Source organism: Lepidochelys kempii, chromosome 8 (genome assembly GCF_965140265.1).
Source record: "Lepidochelys kempii isolate rLepKem1 chromosome 8, rLepKem1.hap2, whole genome shotgun sequence".
Taxonomy (NCBI): Eukaryota; Metazoa; Chordata; order Testudines; family Cheloniidae; genus Lepidochelys; species Lepidochelys kempii.
Window position 1 is genome coordinate 70,403,500 of NC_133263.1, and position 17,024 is coordinate 70,420,523.

At 44.8% G+C, this 17,024-nt stretch overlaps 1 protein-coding gene across 6 annotated transcripts in view; it reads left to right on the forward strand.

Annotated features, from left to right (window-relative positions):
• The first annotated feature begins 2,551 nt into the window (after positions 1 to 2,551).
• The window catches only part of CDC14A (cell division cycle 14A), a 123,693-nt gene continuing 109,220 nt past the window's right edge, over positions 2,552 to 17,024 (forward strand). For 4 of the 6 annotated variants that reach the window (XM_073356909.1, XM_073356911.1, XM_073356914.1 and 1 more), the window contains exons 1-2: positions 2,552 to 2,791; positions 4,665 to 4,755. In XM_073356909.1, coding sequence (XP_073213010.1) covers positions 2,557 to 2,791; positions 4,665 to 4,755 — 326 coding nt within the window. In that variant the 5' untranslated portion in view covers positions 2,552 to 2,556. Of the gene's footprint in view, positions 2,792 to 3,605; positions 4,094 to 4,643; positions 4,756 to 17,024 lie in introns of those variants that run through there. The other 2 variants (XM_073356910.1, XM_073356913.1) reach the window with 2 other exon arrangements.

Genomic DNA, 17,024 nt, shown 5'->3' on the forward strand with positions numbered 1-17,024 from the left:
ATTTTAGCCTTAACTGTATTTTCTGATGTTTGTCAAACCCAGATTACCTACCTCTCCGAAGAAAAATAATAACAGATAGGGAAAAGGAACCCTTCCTGGACAGATGATCAGGCAAGAAGCCCTACCCTATAATTTTCCTCAAGATTTTTATTTTTTTTAAAGGAAAGCAGTCCATATAAAGCCCATCCATCCCATCTTCAAATCTGTTTGAAGCTTCCAACACTAGGACTGGACTAGTCAGTGGATGAACAAATTCTGAAAATCAGGAGTAGTAAAACATGGGAGGTAGAGAGTTTTATTTACATGAGTTCTTGCCATCTGAAGTTTTTAAACAACTTACTCCCAAGGTACAGGGTTTGTGGGGAAGTAACCCACTTAGGCAACTTTTACTCATGCTGAAAAGTATGTACTTGTGCAAGTAGTCCCTTTAAGTCAGTAAGTGTGAAACTGATCCCTCTGCAAAGGGCTAGCACAAGGTGTACGCACCATGTAAATCCCAGTTAAAACAGGGTTAAGTGGGACTAAGCTATTACTATTCCAAGTTAACAAAAGGTTGCAGAAAGAGGTCCATAGTGAGGTCAGAACCAAACTGTTTTGCTCTCTTCCCCCACCAACAAATCCTTCATGAAAATAAAATAACTAGACATATGCACGTGTAAAGAGTGGTATTTCTGAGCTGGTGGGGACTGAATTGGAGGGAGTGGGAGTTGATGGGGAACGGGAAGTTCTAAAATGACAAGGGGCTGGGCTGGTGCACTGAACATGGTAGTCTTTTAAGGCAGGCATGGCCTACCATGGCTGTTGCAGGGCCTCAGACCCTTTAAGACCTCAGGATTGTGGCAGCTTTGGTCTCCAGACAAGTTATGTGACTAATCATATGATGAAACTGAGAAAAAGGCCTGATAAGAAGAGAGGTATGTCTTATGGCTAAGTCTGAAAAAGACCCAGAGCAAGAGAATTGCCTCTCAGACCTGCCAGTGAAGCAACAGCTGTAACAGTTTATCCTCCCCTGGTAAGGATTTGGGAAAGGAGCATAAGTAAGGTTTTGGCCAGCAAGTGGGTCAGAGACCACTTGGAACTACTGTAGATGTCTGCAACTGGGGGGAGAGGAGGAGACTATACACAGAAGATGGTGAAGGGCTGGGGGAACCCCTATAGCCAAGGGTGAGGAAGACTGTTGTGGACCCTGATATGAGAGGAGAAGGACTACAAAGAAAACCTAAAGGCTTCACAGCCCTTTAATTAAGGACAAGTTGGATGACAGGGAGCTTCCTGTTCAAGTACTCGAATAGAACCAGTATATTATTAAACAGACCCCAGAAAGGGACATGCTATTTTGGAACTTTAGCCATGCAGTGTGTAAGTAGCCCAGATGTATGATTGGAGAGGAAACTCAGACATAGTGGTGTGCCTGAGAGAGACTAGGTAATCTGAACTACCCATATTTGGGCTGGCAAGGGAATAGAATAAGTCTGTGAATTGTGGGGGAGGAGGGTGGTAAGGTACAGCTATATTTGAAACTAGGATCATTCTGTGTGGGGGAAGACTTATCTAGAGTCCCCCTTCCCCTTATTTTGAGCATCGGCTACTACTGCTTCTGCCAGACAGAGCAAAATAAGGGTATCCAACTCTATTTCACCTCCACTGACCTACTTATGAAGAAACATCTTTTCTGAATTGACTAAGGGTCAGTCTCTCACGGTTACCAGGTATAAACAAATTATGAATGCTTTCCCCATAGTCCAGCTATTTCCACAGTCTTAACAGTAGCAACCTCCAGTAAATATTACATCACCAGATAACTTCTTAGAGGCCCCAAAAGAATGGGCTCAGAGTGCCTGAGGCTCAGCCCAATGCACGGGGAATTTGTTTTATGCTGCAGTGTGAGGAAGCTAGCTCTATAATACTGGACAGTAGTTCAGGTGTAATGAAGATGTGAGGCCCAGTTCTGCTCAGACTGACTCCAGCTTCCCAAGTTTTCTAGCCAGTTATCTGTCGGCGTTCAGCACTACACCAGTTCCCATTATACCTCCGGCAAAGGTAAGGGGCTGTAACCACTGCCCAGTAGTTACTTCCATAGGAGGGAATAAAGCCCACAGCAGGACCGGGACAAGGAGCCGCCCTCGGCCCGTACCCCCAGGCAGCGAGGCGAGGGTAACCCTGCCTGTGGAGAGCGCCCCGCCCCCGCATTCTCCCTCACAGACAGGACTGTGGGGAAACGAATTCAATGGGGGGATTTCAGGGGCACCTGGGAAGAGCTTACACCGGAGAAGGGGCAATGTGCGGCGGGCGCGTGTATTCGGGAGGCCGGGCTGGGCCGTGGCGCGTCTACCTGGAGACTTCAAACGTGCCCGGGAAGTTTTCACCCTTATTTCCCAGCACCGCCTTTCGCTGCCCCGCCGCGGGCTGAACCCAGCCCGTTCAACCTCGCAAGGGAGGGGCGTGTTCTGGAGGGAGCGGCCTCACAACCCCGCCCCGCCGCTGACTACGAACGCGGGAGGGCGCTCTTAATTGGTGGATCGCGTCGTCCATCAGGCTGAAGGCTCCGTCCAGTAGATGGCGCTGAGGAGACCCAGGCCCCGCCCGCCCGACTCAGTGGAGGAACGCGCTCAGAGGCAAGGTCCTCACCGTGTGAAACCAAGGCACTTCCACCCCGCAGCGCTAGAGCCCCGGCAGCTTCCCAGGCCGTCTGCTCTCTATGATGCTAGGGCAGAGCGTGGGGGCTCTCCGGCATCACCCTGCAAGGGGGGCTGCCGGGGGCCTGAGGAGGACGGAGCGCAGCTGGCTGGGCGTAAGGAGTTTCCGAAGGGGCGGGGAGGGGGAGGTGCTGGCTGGGGGAGGAGGACGGGGTGTGTGTGTAAGGAGTCTCCGAAGGGGCGGGTGTAAGGAGTCTCCGAAGGGGCGGGGAGGAGGACGGGGTGTGTGTGTAAGGAGTCTCCGAAGGGGCAGGGAGGGGGAGGTGCTGGCTGGGGGAGGAGGACGGGGTGTGTGTGTAAGGAGTCTCCGAAGGGGCGGGGCGGGGAGGGGGAGGTGCTGGCTGGGGGAGGAGGACGGGGTGTGTGTGTAAGGAGTCTCCGAAGGGGCGGGGCGGGGAGGGGGAGGTGCTGGCTGGGGGAGGAGGACGGGGTGTGTGTGTAAGGAGTCTCCGAAGGGGCGGGTGTAAGGAGTCTCCGAAGGGGCGGGGAGAGGGAGGCGGGTGTAAGGAGCCTCCGAAGGGGCAGGGAGGGGGAGGTGCTGGCTGGGGGAGGAGGACGGGGTGTGTGTGTAAGGAGTCTCCGAAGGGGCGGGGAGGGGGAGGCGGGTGTAAGGAGCCTCCGAAGGGGCGGGGAGGGGGAGGTGCTGGTTGGGGGAGGAGGACGGGGTGTGTGTGTAAGGAGTCTCCGAAGGGGCGGGGCGGGGAGGGGGAGGCGTGTGTAAGGAGTCTCCGAAGGGGCGGGGCGGGGGAGGTGCTGGCTGGGGGAGGAGGACGGGGTGTGTGTGTGTGTAAGGAGTCTCTGAAGGGGCGGGGAGGCGGGTGTAAGGAGTCTCCGAAGGGGCGGAGAAGAGGATCCCCTTGCAAGCTGCAAGGCAGCGGGCGGAGCAGCCCTGGGTGCAGGGGGGGCGGGCTCTGAGGGAGGAGCGGAGGCGGGGAGGGACACTGGTCTCTGCTCCCTCCCCACGGCGCTAAGTCCGGTGTAACAAAGCCTTGGTAACGGGGTTGCTAGCGCGCTGCTCGGCGCCTGGTAACCAGGCGCTGCCCCTTTAAGCGGCGGGGGTGTTGCCTTGCCGGAGGGCGGGGAAGATCCGAAGTCCCCTTCGGCGCCCGCCCGCCCGCTCTGTGCTGGAGCTGGCAGCTTCCCCCATCCCCGTTCTCACTCCCATGCGGGCTGTGGGGACGACGATACTTTGGGCAGCGCGGCCGCAGGCAGGCGGCTCCTCTCGATATGTCCCGGGGGCTCCCTGTCTGCTGAGCCCGCGCAGGTCCCGCCGGAGCCGCCCCAGGGTCCCATGAGTTCAGAGCTGCCCCGCGCCTCGCCGCTCCGCGCTCTCTTTAAGATGGAGCCGGCTCCGTCCGCCTCTGAGTTGCTGGTGGGAGCTTCCGAGTTCCTGAAAGGTGAGAGCCTGAGGGACACAAGGCGTCCGGCTGCCCTGGCCCCGGGACTCTGCCTGGCTGCCTTGGCCCCGGGGGATTGTGGCTCCTGCCTTCTCCTTCTTATCCCTGTAGTTCTGTGGTCCTCGCCGTCCTATCGCTGTCCCCGTCGCTCACGGACCCAGCTCCCCTGGGCTGGGGCTGGTCGTGTTTAAGCCGGTTCCTCCCGTCTCCGTTCGGGTGAGGAACCAGCCGGCACCTGTTGCCACGGGCTCTGCGCTGGGTAAAAGCCGCTCCCATGGCTGTCCCTGTAGCGAGCCCGTCCCGCCCAGCCCTCTCCTGGGGGGACAGCAGCGTGCGCCTAAGCGCAGGCAGCCCGACTTTCTCTTCTCCCTTCTACGCAGGAGAAATGTAGCGATGCCCCGCCCGCTCGGAGGCCGAGGATTAGAGGGTGGGTGGAGATTGCTCTGTTACCCCCTAGCCTGGAGCTGCCCCTGCTGGCCGGGGGGAATAGTAGGGGCGGGTTGGGGGAGGTAGAGAAAGCGAACCGCGACATCTGTATATCCTTCGTCAGTTGCCTTCAACTTTGTTTCAGATCGATTATATTTTGCTACTTTACGGAATAAACCCAAAAGCACGGTAAATACCCACTATTTCTGTACTGATGAGGAGCTGGTCTATGAAAAGTAAGTGTCTTTTAGTTTCCATTGTCCTACAAGGCTCTTGTTAACTGCTTAACTCTCTTGTTAATTGATGCATTTCAGTCCTCTGTAATGAATGGAGTGTAGTAAAGAACCAAACATGGTGAAGGACATCGCTTCCTCCCCTTAAAGAATAACAAGACTGCAGTGCTGTGGATTTGTGTTGGACATGGTCCACCTTGATTACCATGCACATTGTAGGGAGAGTGGTCACTTTGGATGAGCTATTACCAGCAGGAGAGTGAGTTTGTGTGTGTATGGGGGTGGGGGAGGTGAGAGAACCTGGATTTGTGCTGGAAATGGCCCACCTTGATTACCATGAACATTGTAGGGAGAGTGGTCACTTTGGATGAGCTATTACCAGCAGGATAGTGAGTTTGTGTGTGTGTGTTTTTGGAGGGGGGTGAGAGAACCTGGATTTGTGCAGGAAATGGCCCACCTTGATTATCATGCACATTGTGTAGAGAGTTGTCACTTTGGATGGGCTATTACCAGCAGGAGAGCGAGTTTGTGTGTGTGGGGGGGTGGAGGGTGAGAAAACCAGGATTTGTGCTGGAAATGGCCCAACTTGATGATCACTTTAGATAAGCTATTACCAGCAGGACAGTGGGGTGGGAGGAGGTATTGTTTTATGATCTCTGTGTGTATATAAAGTCTGCTGCAGTTTCCACGGTATGCATCCGATGAAGTGAGCTGTGGCTCACGGAAGCTCATGCTCAAATAAATTGGTTAGTCTCTAAGGTGCCACAAGTACTCCTTTTCTTTTTGTGAATACAGACTAACACGGCTGTTACTCTGAAAGACTGCAGTGCAATTACTTAACTTGTAGTTGACCCAGGGGTGGGTGGATGGAAATGCTGCTTAGGATTTATTTATAAAGTGAGGCTCTCAAGAGTAATTAAATCTTATTGGATAAAGTCTTACATAGAAGTCTGTGTAGGGGAAAGTCAGGTGAAATAACAGTGGCTTTTCTGTTTTGTTAATAATTAACTCCTTGTATTTTCTATATGCAGAAAAGTACAAAGTGATTATACTTTGGATTTTTTTTCTTTTTTCTTTTATAATTTAAAGATAGTGAAGTTTTAGGTGGGCTCTTAAATGGACACACACAGCTTGAAATCTAGTCAGATTTGGAAAAAAAATAAGGGGTATCTTTCACTGATAGTTTTGTAGGTTTAATAAATAAGGATGTTGGTTTTTCTTTCCTGTGGGATGAAAGACCAACACCTGCAAGGGAAACTGACAATTCAGGGTCAGCAGTGAAATTGACTGTACACAAAGTGGTGTCCGCTGCACAAAATAAGCTGAAAAATAGAGATTAAAGAAAGCTATTCATAAATGTTGGAAGTAAAAGCACTTTTAGATGTGTGTGTTTTCTTAAGTTGGCTGTGGCCCATCTCAATAACATTATTAAAACACGGTGGCTCTGTTATCATGTTACCTATTTTATTTGTATGATCTGAACTCAAAGTAAAAAGAATTATACTTCATGCAACAAAGTGAGGCTATGCCTCAGACTGTAGGATACAAAATACTATTAAAAACTCAAGAGAACCAGATTATATCTTGAATGGGTATGCTCTGTTTGTAGCTTAGTTATTATAGAATGGGCATCCAGAGTTGTGGCAGTATACACAAATGTGGCATCCTGATACTGGGGCCAATGGGAGAGGCATGAAGAATAGGGACCTGAAACTTGAGGAGAAAAAGTTTAAACTTCATGTGCCCATTCACTCGTAATCTGGTTATTTGGGGTATTCAGTACATAAATATATTTAGCAATATTTAACTGTCTGACCCTAAAGAATTTGGTTTTATCCTTTTTACATGCAAAGGTTCACTTAATACAGTGCAGCCGTATAAAGATGTATAAATTGCTCTGTTGGGGGAAGTGAGAGAGAGTTGTTTATCTGTTATGGCTCTGATGAAGTATTTTTGTTTGCATTTGGTATATCACCCTCCCTGAAACTGTTTTGGGTTCCTGACAATCTGGTGAATCTGTATTTTCTGCTCGGGTAAAAATAATTCTTGCTGCTTTTTTACCTGTTTGCAGATTAGTTGCTTTTGTGGGTGTGATTGTGTGTCAGGAGGGACAAACATGATGAAAAATTTCATATTCAGGCAGGTTTAACCTTGTTGAGGCTCTGAGGATTCTTGAAGAACTTCATACTGTGAGACTTAGTGCATGTCTACACTTAAAACGCTAGAGCAACACAGCTGCATTGGTGCAGCTGCACCATAGAATCATAGAATATCAGGGTTGGAAGGGACCCCAGAAGGTCATCTAGTCCAACCCCCTGCTCAAAGCAGGACCAATTCCCAGTTAAATCATCCCAGCCAGGGCTTTGTCAAGCCTGACCTTAAAAACCTCTAAGGAAGGAGATTCTACCACCTCCCTAGGTAACGCATTCCAGTGTTTCACCACCCTCTTAGTGAAAAAGTTTTTCCTAATATCCAATCTAAACCTCCCCCACTGCAACTTGAGACCATTACTCCTCGTTCTGTCATCTGCTACCATTGAGAACAGTCTAGAGCCATCCTCTTTGGAACCCCCTTTCAGGTAGTTGAAAGCAGCTATCAAATCCCCCCTCATTCTTCTCTTCTGCAGGCTAAACAATCCCAGCTCCCTCAGCCTCTCCTCATAACTCATGTGTTCCAGTCCCCTAATCATTTTTGTTGCCCTTCGCTGGACTCTCTCCAATTTATCCACATCCTTCTTGAAGTGTGGGGCCCAAAACTGGACACAGTACTCCAGATGAGGCCTCACCAATGTCGAATAGAGGGGAACGATCACGTCCCTCGATCTGCTCGCTATGCCCCTACTTATACATCCCAAAATGCCATTGGCCTTCTTGGCAACAAGGGCACACTGCTGACTCATATCCAGCTTCTCGTCCACTGTCACCCCTAGGTCCTTTTCTGCAGAACTGCTGCCTAGCCATTCGGTCCCTAGTCTGTAGCTGTGCATTGGGTTCTTCCATCCTAAACTTATCCTTATTGAACCTCATCAGATTCCTTTTGGCCCAATCTTCCAATTGGTCTAGGTCCTTCTGTATCCTATCCCTCCCCTCCAGCATATCTACCACTCCTCCCAGTTTAGTATCATCCGCAAATTTGCTGAGAGTGCAATCCACACCATCCTCCAGATCATTTATGAAGATATTGAATTATGAAATATCTTCAAAATATGAAATAATTTCAAAATATGAAATATTATGAAGATATCCACTGTAGTACTTCAGTGAAGATGCTGCTACACCAAGGGGAGAGCTTTTCCCATCAGTGTAGTTAATCCACCTCTGTGAGAGGCAGTAGCTATGTTGACAGGAGAAGCCCTCCCATTGACACAGGATGGTTTACACCGGAGTTAGGTCAGTATAACGGCATCACTCCGGGGGGATTTTTCACACCCCTGAGCAACATAATTATACCAATGTATGATTATAGTGTAGACCCAGGCCTAAGATTCATGCCTATGGCTGACTAAATTATGCAGCAGGGTTCTGGGTCTGTTACTGGTGCTATCTTATCTTAAACAAAAAACTGTTAGGCTGTGATTCAAGAAGTCTGCTCTTGACAAAATCTTGCTAATTATTGTGCTCTCTGGGGCTTGAATTAACTGCTTGTTCAGTACTCAGTCTCCAGATTTTTCTTCAATCTTGGTTTAAGCCTAGATATGATGCAGAAATTGTATGGGTCTCATTATACATTCTCCTTATGGTTATTGATCTGGATCAAGTGGTCATGCTAATTCTAATTTCTGTCAGGTATCTTTGATATTGCTGATCACAAGATAATTGTGATGTGTGTGCAGTTTATGACCAGGCAAATACTGTTTTGGGCTTCAGTATTAATTATACACAGATAACATCAAGCTCTGTTTTCTTTTTATTGCATTTGGATGGGACAGTATGTATCTGGATGAGGGCAAAGTGGCTGAGAAAACCTGGCAAGATGGAGATAATGTTTTTAGGGTGGGGGAACATCTGGCAGCAATAGTGAGGTCGGTGTCCCTTCTGAAGAGATTTGCCCTCTTGTTAGAAGGGTTTGCAATTTGGAGATACTTTACTAAAATTAGCTGAGTATCTAAGGGTAACACTACTTTACTAAAGTAGCAGCTAAAGCACTTTAGGCTGTACTTATGTCGTGAAAAACCTGTGACATCTTGTGGAAATGGACCTTGCTACGGTTGTCTTTATCCATATTCAATCACTGCAATATGGTCTGCTTGAGGAAACCAGCAAACCACTTGGAAATTTCACCTCATACACAATGCATGTCCAGATTATTTAGGCGAGGTCTATGTTAAAAACTTTCGCTCATATAGCAATCTTGGTTAAGTGTGACTTTTTTCCCCCCCAGCAAAAGACCTAAAGGTTGATGAAGTTATATTGGCATAAAAGTGTTTTTGCTGGTATAGTGTATTTCACACACTGAACCCTTGTAAACTATACTGGAAAAAGCGTTCTTTTGCTGGTATGAGGCCTTAAGACTGCTAGATTTCTTCTATAGTTATACCAACAAACCTTTTCAAGCATAGACTAGACCTTGGTAGCATTTCTTGAGCTAGCACAATACCTGTGTTTCATGATCTTCATTAGCTTCCAGTTTAATTTTTGGATGTAATTCAAAGTTCTGGGTTTATTTCCCTTATGGCACTTTTTATTTCTTGGGGCTTAGCTACCTCAGACCACCTGCCTCTCTTCCCAGTTTGCACCCCACAATTGAGATTCCCCAGGTTAGGTGCTTCATATCTAAATGTCTGGGCTGGTGACAAGATGTTAACTACTGTGATTTTTGTATTAAGGCCAGCAGAATTTGATCCACCATTTAAAAATATAAATTGACTTCCTTTATATGCAAGATGACTTTGATTGGACATTTTTAAATTCTAAACACTCTTCTAAAGGAAAAAAACTGTAAAGCTTCAGTATATACAGATTTTGAACTTGCTACGTAAAAATAATTGAAATCAAAACTTCACTCATTATTGTTATGGTCAGGAAGATTTATCTGTATTTTACTTCCTCACTGGAGGGACACCTTGCTTCCAGTATACAGTATCCAGAAAACATATACAGAAATTCAAGAGGGGGTGAAAAAACCAATTGGAAAAACTTTAAAGTCCAAATAGTGCATCCCTTCATTCATATCAGTGGTTACATGCCTGAAATGTCCTGGTAATCAGCCTACCTTTTGCGGAAGGGTTGTAAAATTGCCCTTATATTTTAGGGCATGTGTCTAAAGACATTTTGTATGCAGTGCTTTGAGTGTCTCTCCTCCCTTCCCCCCGAACTAAAATTCTAAAGCAATACTCAAACTCTCCATCAGATTTGGTCCTATTATGATAGCCTTCTGCTAACTCAGCCTGAATAACTCCTATGATGGGCTAATTATAGAATAAGTCCTGTTCAGTGTTTGATTTTTGAGAATACCTCTGTAATCTATCTGGCCAAATAGCAGAACTTTATAATGTTTTAAATGACTTTACAGGAATAGTGATGTGTATTTCCTTGTCCACCAACATCCATTGACCGTTTTAACATAGCTTTAGCAGTACACTTGTTAATTGATCTTTGAGTCACTAGGAAGAGCCCAGAAATGTTGTTTCATAGATTAATGAAAAAATAGTTATTTTAGTTTCTTTGAGCACAGCATGACAATTAAAAAAACAAAAACCAACAACTTTTTTTCCAGGGGAAGGGGTTAACTGTAGATATTTATAAACTAGGTGGCAATTAGCAGCCAGCATACAGATTTTAAGTAACCTTGTGCAGCAATATATACCTCCCTTCAATTGGCTAATGCCAGATTTTGCCTTGACATTTGTTACCCCCACACAAATTTTATACTGTATACCGGATATGGATGGCTTCAAAAGTACGTTTTCCCCTATGAAACTTGGGTCGTCTGCAGGGAAGCGTACGGTGGCCTAGCAACAGTACACTCCACATGTTTTATTCATGTATTTCTCTGAAGGTAGCAGGTTGTAGCAAAACTGGGAATAGAATATAAGTCTCCTGATTGCCGGTTGGGTGTCATATCAGCTAGACCATCTGTCTTCTAATAATGCTGCTTCTGTCTGTTTAGATTGCCACAGACAGCTTACAATAACTGTCTTACTACATGTTTGTACAGTGCCTAGCACAGTGACACGCCAATCTCAGTTGGGACCTCTAGGTCTTACTGTAATTTAAAATAATTTTGTAACTGCATTTTTTGGGTCAAATAACAATGTAATCACACCAGTTTAAATTATGTTGGTAATTTATTTTAAAATACCTGTCAGCAACTATGTCTGTAACAACACAGACAACAAAAAAGATCCAGGAAATGCTTTTTTGACAAATAGATTCATTGCTAGGTATATTAATATAGAACTCCAAGTACTAATTCATTTAAACGACAATACAGAAATATATTTCCTGCACCCCTCAGAGGCAGTGCAAAGGCCTGGGGGAGAGGGAAGTAATTGCTGGGAAGGAGCCTGGGTGTGAAGGTGAAGGATTGTGTGGGTGGGAGAAGTATGGAACGGGTTGGTTTTTTTTGGGTGGGGCAGGATTGTTAGGAATCCTCCACCACGCAGACTCTGGCTGACCCAAATCCCTCTCGTTCAGTCAGGCACATGTGTCCCTTTTCCCATGTATCCCTGCCCCCACTCCTATTCAGCTCCTGCCCCAAGCTGTCCTCCCATGCTAGCCCCTCTGAACCCTAGTCTGTGACACCCCCCCCCCAGGAGCCTCATGTGCCCCCTGCTGTCTGTTTTCCCCCATATCCTGTGCCTCCTGGCCTGGACCCAGGGGCAGAGCACTGTGAGGAAGTCAGATTCTTTCTTTTCTCTATCCACAGCTGGTGCAGCTCCTGCCTGGGAGCGGCTGCTCTCTGTTCTGGTACCACAGCAGCCCCTGGTGGGTGAAAGGAGCAACTGCACAGTATTTTCTGTGGAGGAGGGGAATTCTGCACTGCATGTGAATTCTGCACGTGCGCAATAGTGCAAAATTCCACCAGGAGTAAAAATTGTGTGCATCATTCAGAACACCTTGCTACACAGGCCCTTTTTATTTAAAATTGTTAGCATTTGAAATCAACTGAGGCGCTCAAGCTGTTGTTGCAAACGGGGAGAGGATCTTTGAGGTATTGATCCAGTACCCAACTGTTTATGGGACTTTATTGGTATAAAAAGAATTTTCCAAACTACTGTGGGATATGTGAGTAATCATGCAACTGATGAAATTACGAATGTATACAGAAGAAATTACAGACTGCTTTTTATGGTGATAACACTATAAGAACCCAAAACTCATAAGGTGTGTTCAGCAGGGTTGTAGAAACTCTGAACTCTTTCTCTGAAGCCCATCACTGTGCATTCATTGAGGCAGTGTGTATATTTCCTAACTAGTTACTCCAGACACTCAGGCAGAAGATTGTCAGCTTAATAGTTATCAGGATTACATCCTCTGATCACTCCCAGTATTTAAGGTCTGTCCCCCTACTACAGCTCTTCGTTCTTCAAAAAGTACCCTTGAAAAGTCCGTAAAAATGATTTGCTGTTAAACATTCCATTTATAGATAGGAATTTTGAGGCCCCATCTTTGTGGCTTTTGAGGTGTTTGGTCTTGAGTACTGGTCATGTCTATCATTAAAGATAACAACTCTTATATACTGTAATTATTTTGTATAGTCCATAGTATATACAAAGCATGACTGAATTATGATGAAAATTAAAGTTGGGAATGAAACTGAGTCAGAATTGCGTATTCAGTACTCTTGCTCAAACTTTCAAATCAAATGTCTCAATATTTTATCAAATGAAATACTTTTAAAAGCTATTTAATCCCATCTCAAATGGTAGCTATCTTGAATTTCACTACTGTAATGATGACTGTTCTGGTTAAATATGTTATGTGTTGTTTTTACACCATGGCATGATAATTGAGAGCTTGTATTAAAACCACTTCCTTTCTCTTGCCAACCTTGTATATCATCAAATTAAAGGGAAAAAGCTGAATGCAGTTATCAGGCTGTGACTACATTAGGTAAAATTGGTTCTGATCTAGTGAAGGTTATAAGTGAAACTTTCTGGTCTTAAGATGACTGGGGTCTCTCTTCAAGAGGTACATGCTTTCATCGGTAAAAGGTATGCCATTTTTGATGCCTTCAGGGATGTAGAGCTGATGAGAAGTGACCCAGCTCGCAGATGATCATTTGGCACACAGACATGGCCTGTCTTGGATAAACCTAATAGTTAATGAGTCAGGCCCTGGTAAATAGTTTTCTTCAAGAAGAATATGTTTCAGAGTAGCAGCCGTGTTAGTCTGTAATCGCAAAAAGAAAAGGAGTACTTGTGGCACCTTAGAGACTAACCAATTTATTTGAGCATAAGCTTTCGTGAGCTACAGCTCACTTCATCATCACTTCAGTATGCATCCGATGAAGTGAGCTGTAGCTCACGAAAGCTTATGCTCAAATAAATTGGTTAGTCTCTAAGGTGCCACAAGTACTCCTTTTCTTTTTTTCAAGAAGAATAGTGGTTCTTGTTCTTTGTTTTTCAGCAAACAGATCTGGGTTGGGCATCCTACACTTGACTGATTAACATACAGTAGGCTTTCACTTATTATATCAACAAACTAGAGAGCTTGCTGGACATGTTTCAATTTTGGGTACTTTTTATCAAAAAATTTTATTCCAGTACTGCAGTATTGAAGCCTAAGGATCCTTCACTGTCTTCCTAAATTATAGAGCCTTTAGTCAACCATTTATTCTGGTTAGTAATTCTATTATCAAGACATCAGATACTATGCCGCCAGAGACACTCTGTGAACAGCCGCAGAAGTAATTATATGTGACAGTGGAACATTTTGTACGGCATATACTTCATATCAGCAAGAGGATCTAGGTTAACTTACTCAAACTGTGATATATTGCTGTGGACCAAGCAAGCTTAATTCAGAGAATATATATCCCTTGTTTTTGAGGTTAGGAAGTAGTAAAGTCAGTATCTCGAATGCTTACTGTGTAATAAAGTTAATTGGTTCTGTCTAGAGCTGTATTGGTATGAAATGTCTTCTTCACTGCCTTCATACGTTCAAAGAAGCAGTTTCTTTTTCCTGACAGAGCAATGATAAATTTTCACGTACTTCACAAAGTTAAGTCTCTTTACTTAACTGTAGTAACCCAGTAATTGTAGCTGTGCAGAAAGCCCTGAATGCTCCCTGATTCAGTGGCTGTAGGACCAATAACGAACATTTAGACTACCCTTGTCACACCACACACGAGCTACCACTTCACACACAAAACAGTGAGTTCTTTGTTCATTTCAACAGCATGTGATGATGTTAAATTGAACATCAGTTGACCAATCTTGTCAGGCAATAGAATACAAGAAAAGCCATTTTAGAAGGCTAACATGGAGTACAAGCAAGAGACCATAAATCATGTGTATGAGAATACTTTGTGGCAAAACTAGTTTCTTCAAATACTGGTCCAACCAACACATGCAGTAATCATACACCACTTTTAAAAATTGAAGTGTACCATTCCCCCCTCACTTATAAAAATGAACTGCCAAACATTGACGGTGCAGAATTAGCTCATAAAGGGGAACCTCAGATTGTATGTGGAAGTTCTAGGTAGCTGTTCTAAATCATACTTCTAATTTTTAGCTCCTAGCCAGATTTCTACTGGGGTGGAGGAGAAAGATTAGTGTCAGTACACTTCCCCCCCCCCCCCCCCCCTTCTTGGGAAGTGGTGGGAAACAAAACAAAACAAAACCCTCCCCTCAAAACATTTGTGCTGAACTTTGACCTTATTAACAGTTTTCTGCACTTGTACTGTGCCTCTCCTCAATATCTCAAAGGGGCATCTGTGCATATCTGTTTCTCTCACTAAAGGATAAACAAATCACCAAAAACTGCACTGCAAGTTAGTACCAATCAAAAATAGAACTTGCCTTCTGATTCCCAGGCTCCAGCTTTCACCGCTGTACACCATACTGCCTCCCTGCTTAGACAAACTTACTGAGGAACTTCGAATTCCTCAAGGTGGTTTTTTCCCCAAAGAGAAGGGGCTTCCAGCATGCTTTGAAAATGATCGTACTCTTATTTAAAAAACAAAAGGAGTACTTGTGGCACCTTAGAGACTAACCAATTTATTTGACCATGAGCTTTCGTGAGCTACAGCTCACTTCATCGGACGCATTATTAGTCTCTAAGGTGCCACAAGTACTCCTTTTCTTTTTGCGAATACAGACTAACACGGCTGTTACTCTAAAAACAAAAACAAAACCCTTGTTCTGTAACTAAACCTTCTTGACTGAGAACTTTATATCCTGCTCATAAGCTTTGTCCTGGGTTCTGAGGCACCTTTTCTCAGGACTGCTTCTCTATTGATAGTTCATTAATGGAAGTTCAGTCATTGATGCAGCTGGGTCATGATTCATTGATGGTTTTGAAGATCAGGACTGAAGTCCTGAAGAGGAGTGGAAACTTGCTGAGGGAGTGAAGCACAGAGTGATGGGCTTGTTTGTAGCCTGTTCTATTTATGTAGGCTGGAGTCCCTGAGTTGCATTCCCATTCGCTCCTAAGTATAGTGACCTACAGTAATTCAGCATGGAAACAGAGAGCACAGGGGTCACTGTGGCCAGATTCTTATATGGAAGGAAGAGTCATGGTTTTTTTAGCAAATTGGAGGTGGAAGAAGTGGTGAACTGAGACCAGGACACCTTGGCTTTGAACCACTCTGATAGGTGGACAGGAGGAAGCTTTCAGTGGAAAGGAGAATAAAAACCCTGCTAATTCTCTAAAGCATTTCTACTTTCTGACTAATCTCTGTGATTTTTGCTTGAGTTTACATATCTGGACATCAGAATTGCTGACACAAAGGATTTGCTGCTTGGTGGCTTAACTTGGGTATTCCCACTAATCAACAATAACATTGCCTTTCATGAAAGGTAGTAGTTACCTCAGAGGATATGCACTACAATCATGGAGAACAATGAAGAGCTGAATTGCTCTGGACTAGTAATGAGCTATGGCACAACATTGAATCAAGAATTCAGGAGATCCAATAGCTTCAGCTACTCTTGAACATCACAGCAGTGTTAGGATTTGTCCTGGGACATACTCTTTGTTTTTGGACATCTTGAAATCTTGGTCACAGGTGTCTGGGCTTGTGTGAAACATGCTTGGATTCAGTCACCACAAGTCTGACATGGTAATAATAATTCCGCATCCACTGCACTGCTATCAGCATATCATGTAGAGAAGATGCTTAGACTTGTCTGCCAAACAAGAATAAAATTGTGCCCTCCTTCCTTCAGATGAGCTACAATTATTGTCATTGGATTCATGAGAACTTGGGAAGCTGAATGGCAGGGCACAACAATTTTACATACTAATATTCACATAAATAACTAGTCCGTTCTTCTCTCAGAGCAGGATTGTTAGGTACCAGATTGTTAAACAAAGTTTATGGGTGTCTTTCTGAAGGTTAATGTGTCTGTATCCAGGCTGAACTGAGGACTTCCAAGGAATAAAAGTGACATCCCAAAGTATCCACTGATTTTAGAAAGTGCTTGTTCAATACATTATAATTTGATTTTTCTATTTTTAAATTTGTAGAAAATTATTTTAGAGTTCAGGAGTGCCAGATTCATAGCACTAAAGACTCAAGTCTTCTGTTAAAATACCACATAACTACAGCATGTGAAAACACCCCTGCTCCCATTGATTTTAAAATGTGCCTCAGTTCTGACTTGGGAGGACCATGTCAAGAAGTCAAAGAACAAATTCTCTAAGCTTTAACCTTTTGGCCTGCCTGCTGAGGCAGCTGCCATAAATAGGGGTGAAGTTTTTGTTGATGGTCTCTTGATTTGGAGACCATTAGTTCATTTCACAAAGGCTACCAGATAATATTTTGTCACTGCCAACCTAAGACAGATTCAAACCAGTGATTTAGGCTCTTAATCTCATTACCATTTCCCCTAGGTCAGGGGTTCTCCAAATTTTATTAATAATATGACCCTTCTCTTAGTCTCCTGCATTTATAATGTAACATCACTGTAGAAAGTACGGAATACTTACATAGCAAAGCAAGCGTGGTCATATACTTTCAACTGATTTTTTTTCTTTTTCAGTTGGAAAATTGGGCTTTTGACCAAACAAAATTTTTCTTAGAAGAACTGAATGCCCCAAACTCAAAATATCCATATTTGGATATGCCACCACTGCTGCTTGGGCATTCTAGCTCAGTTGCCT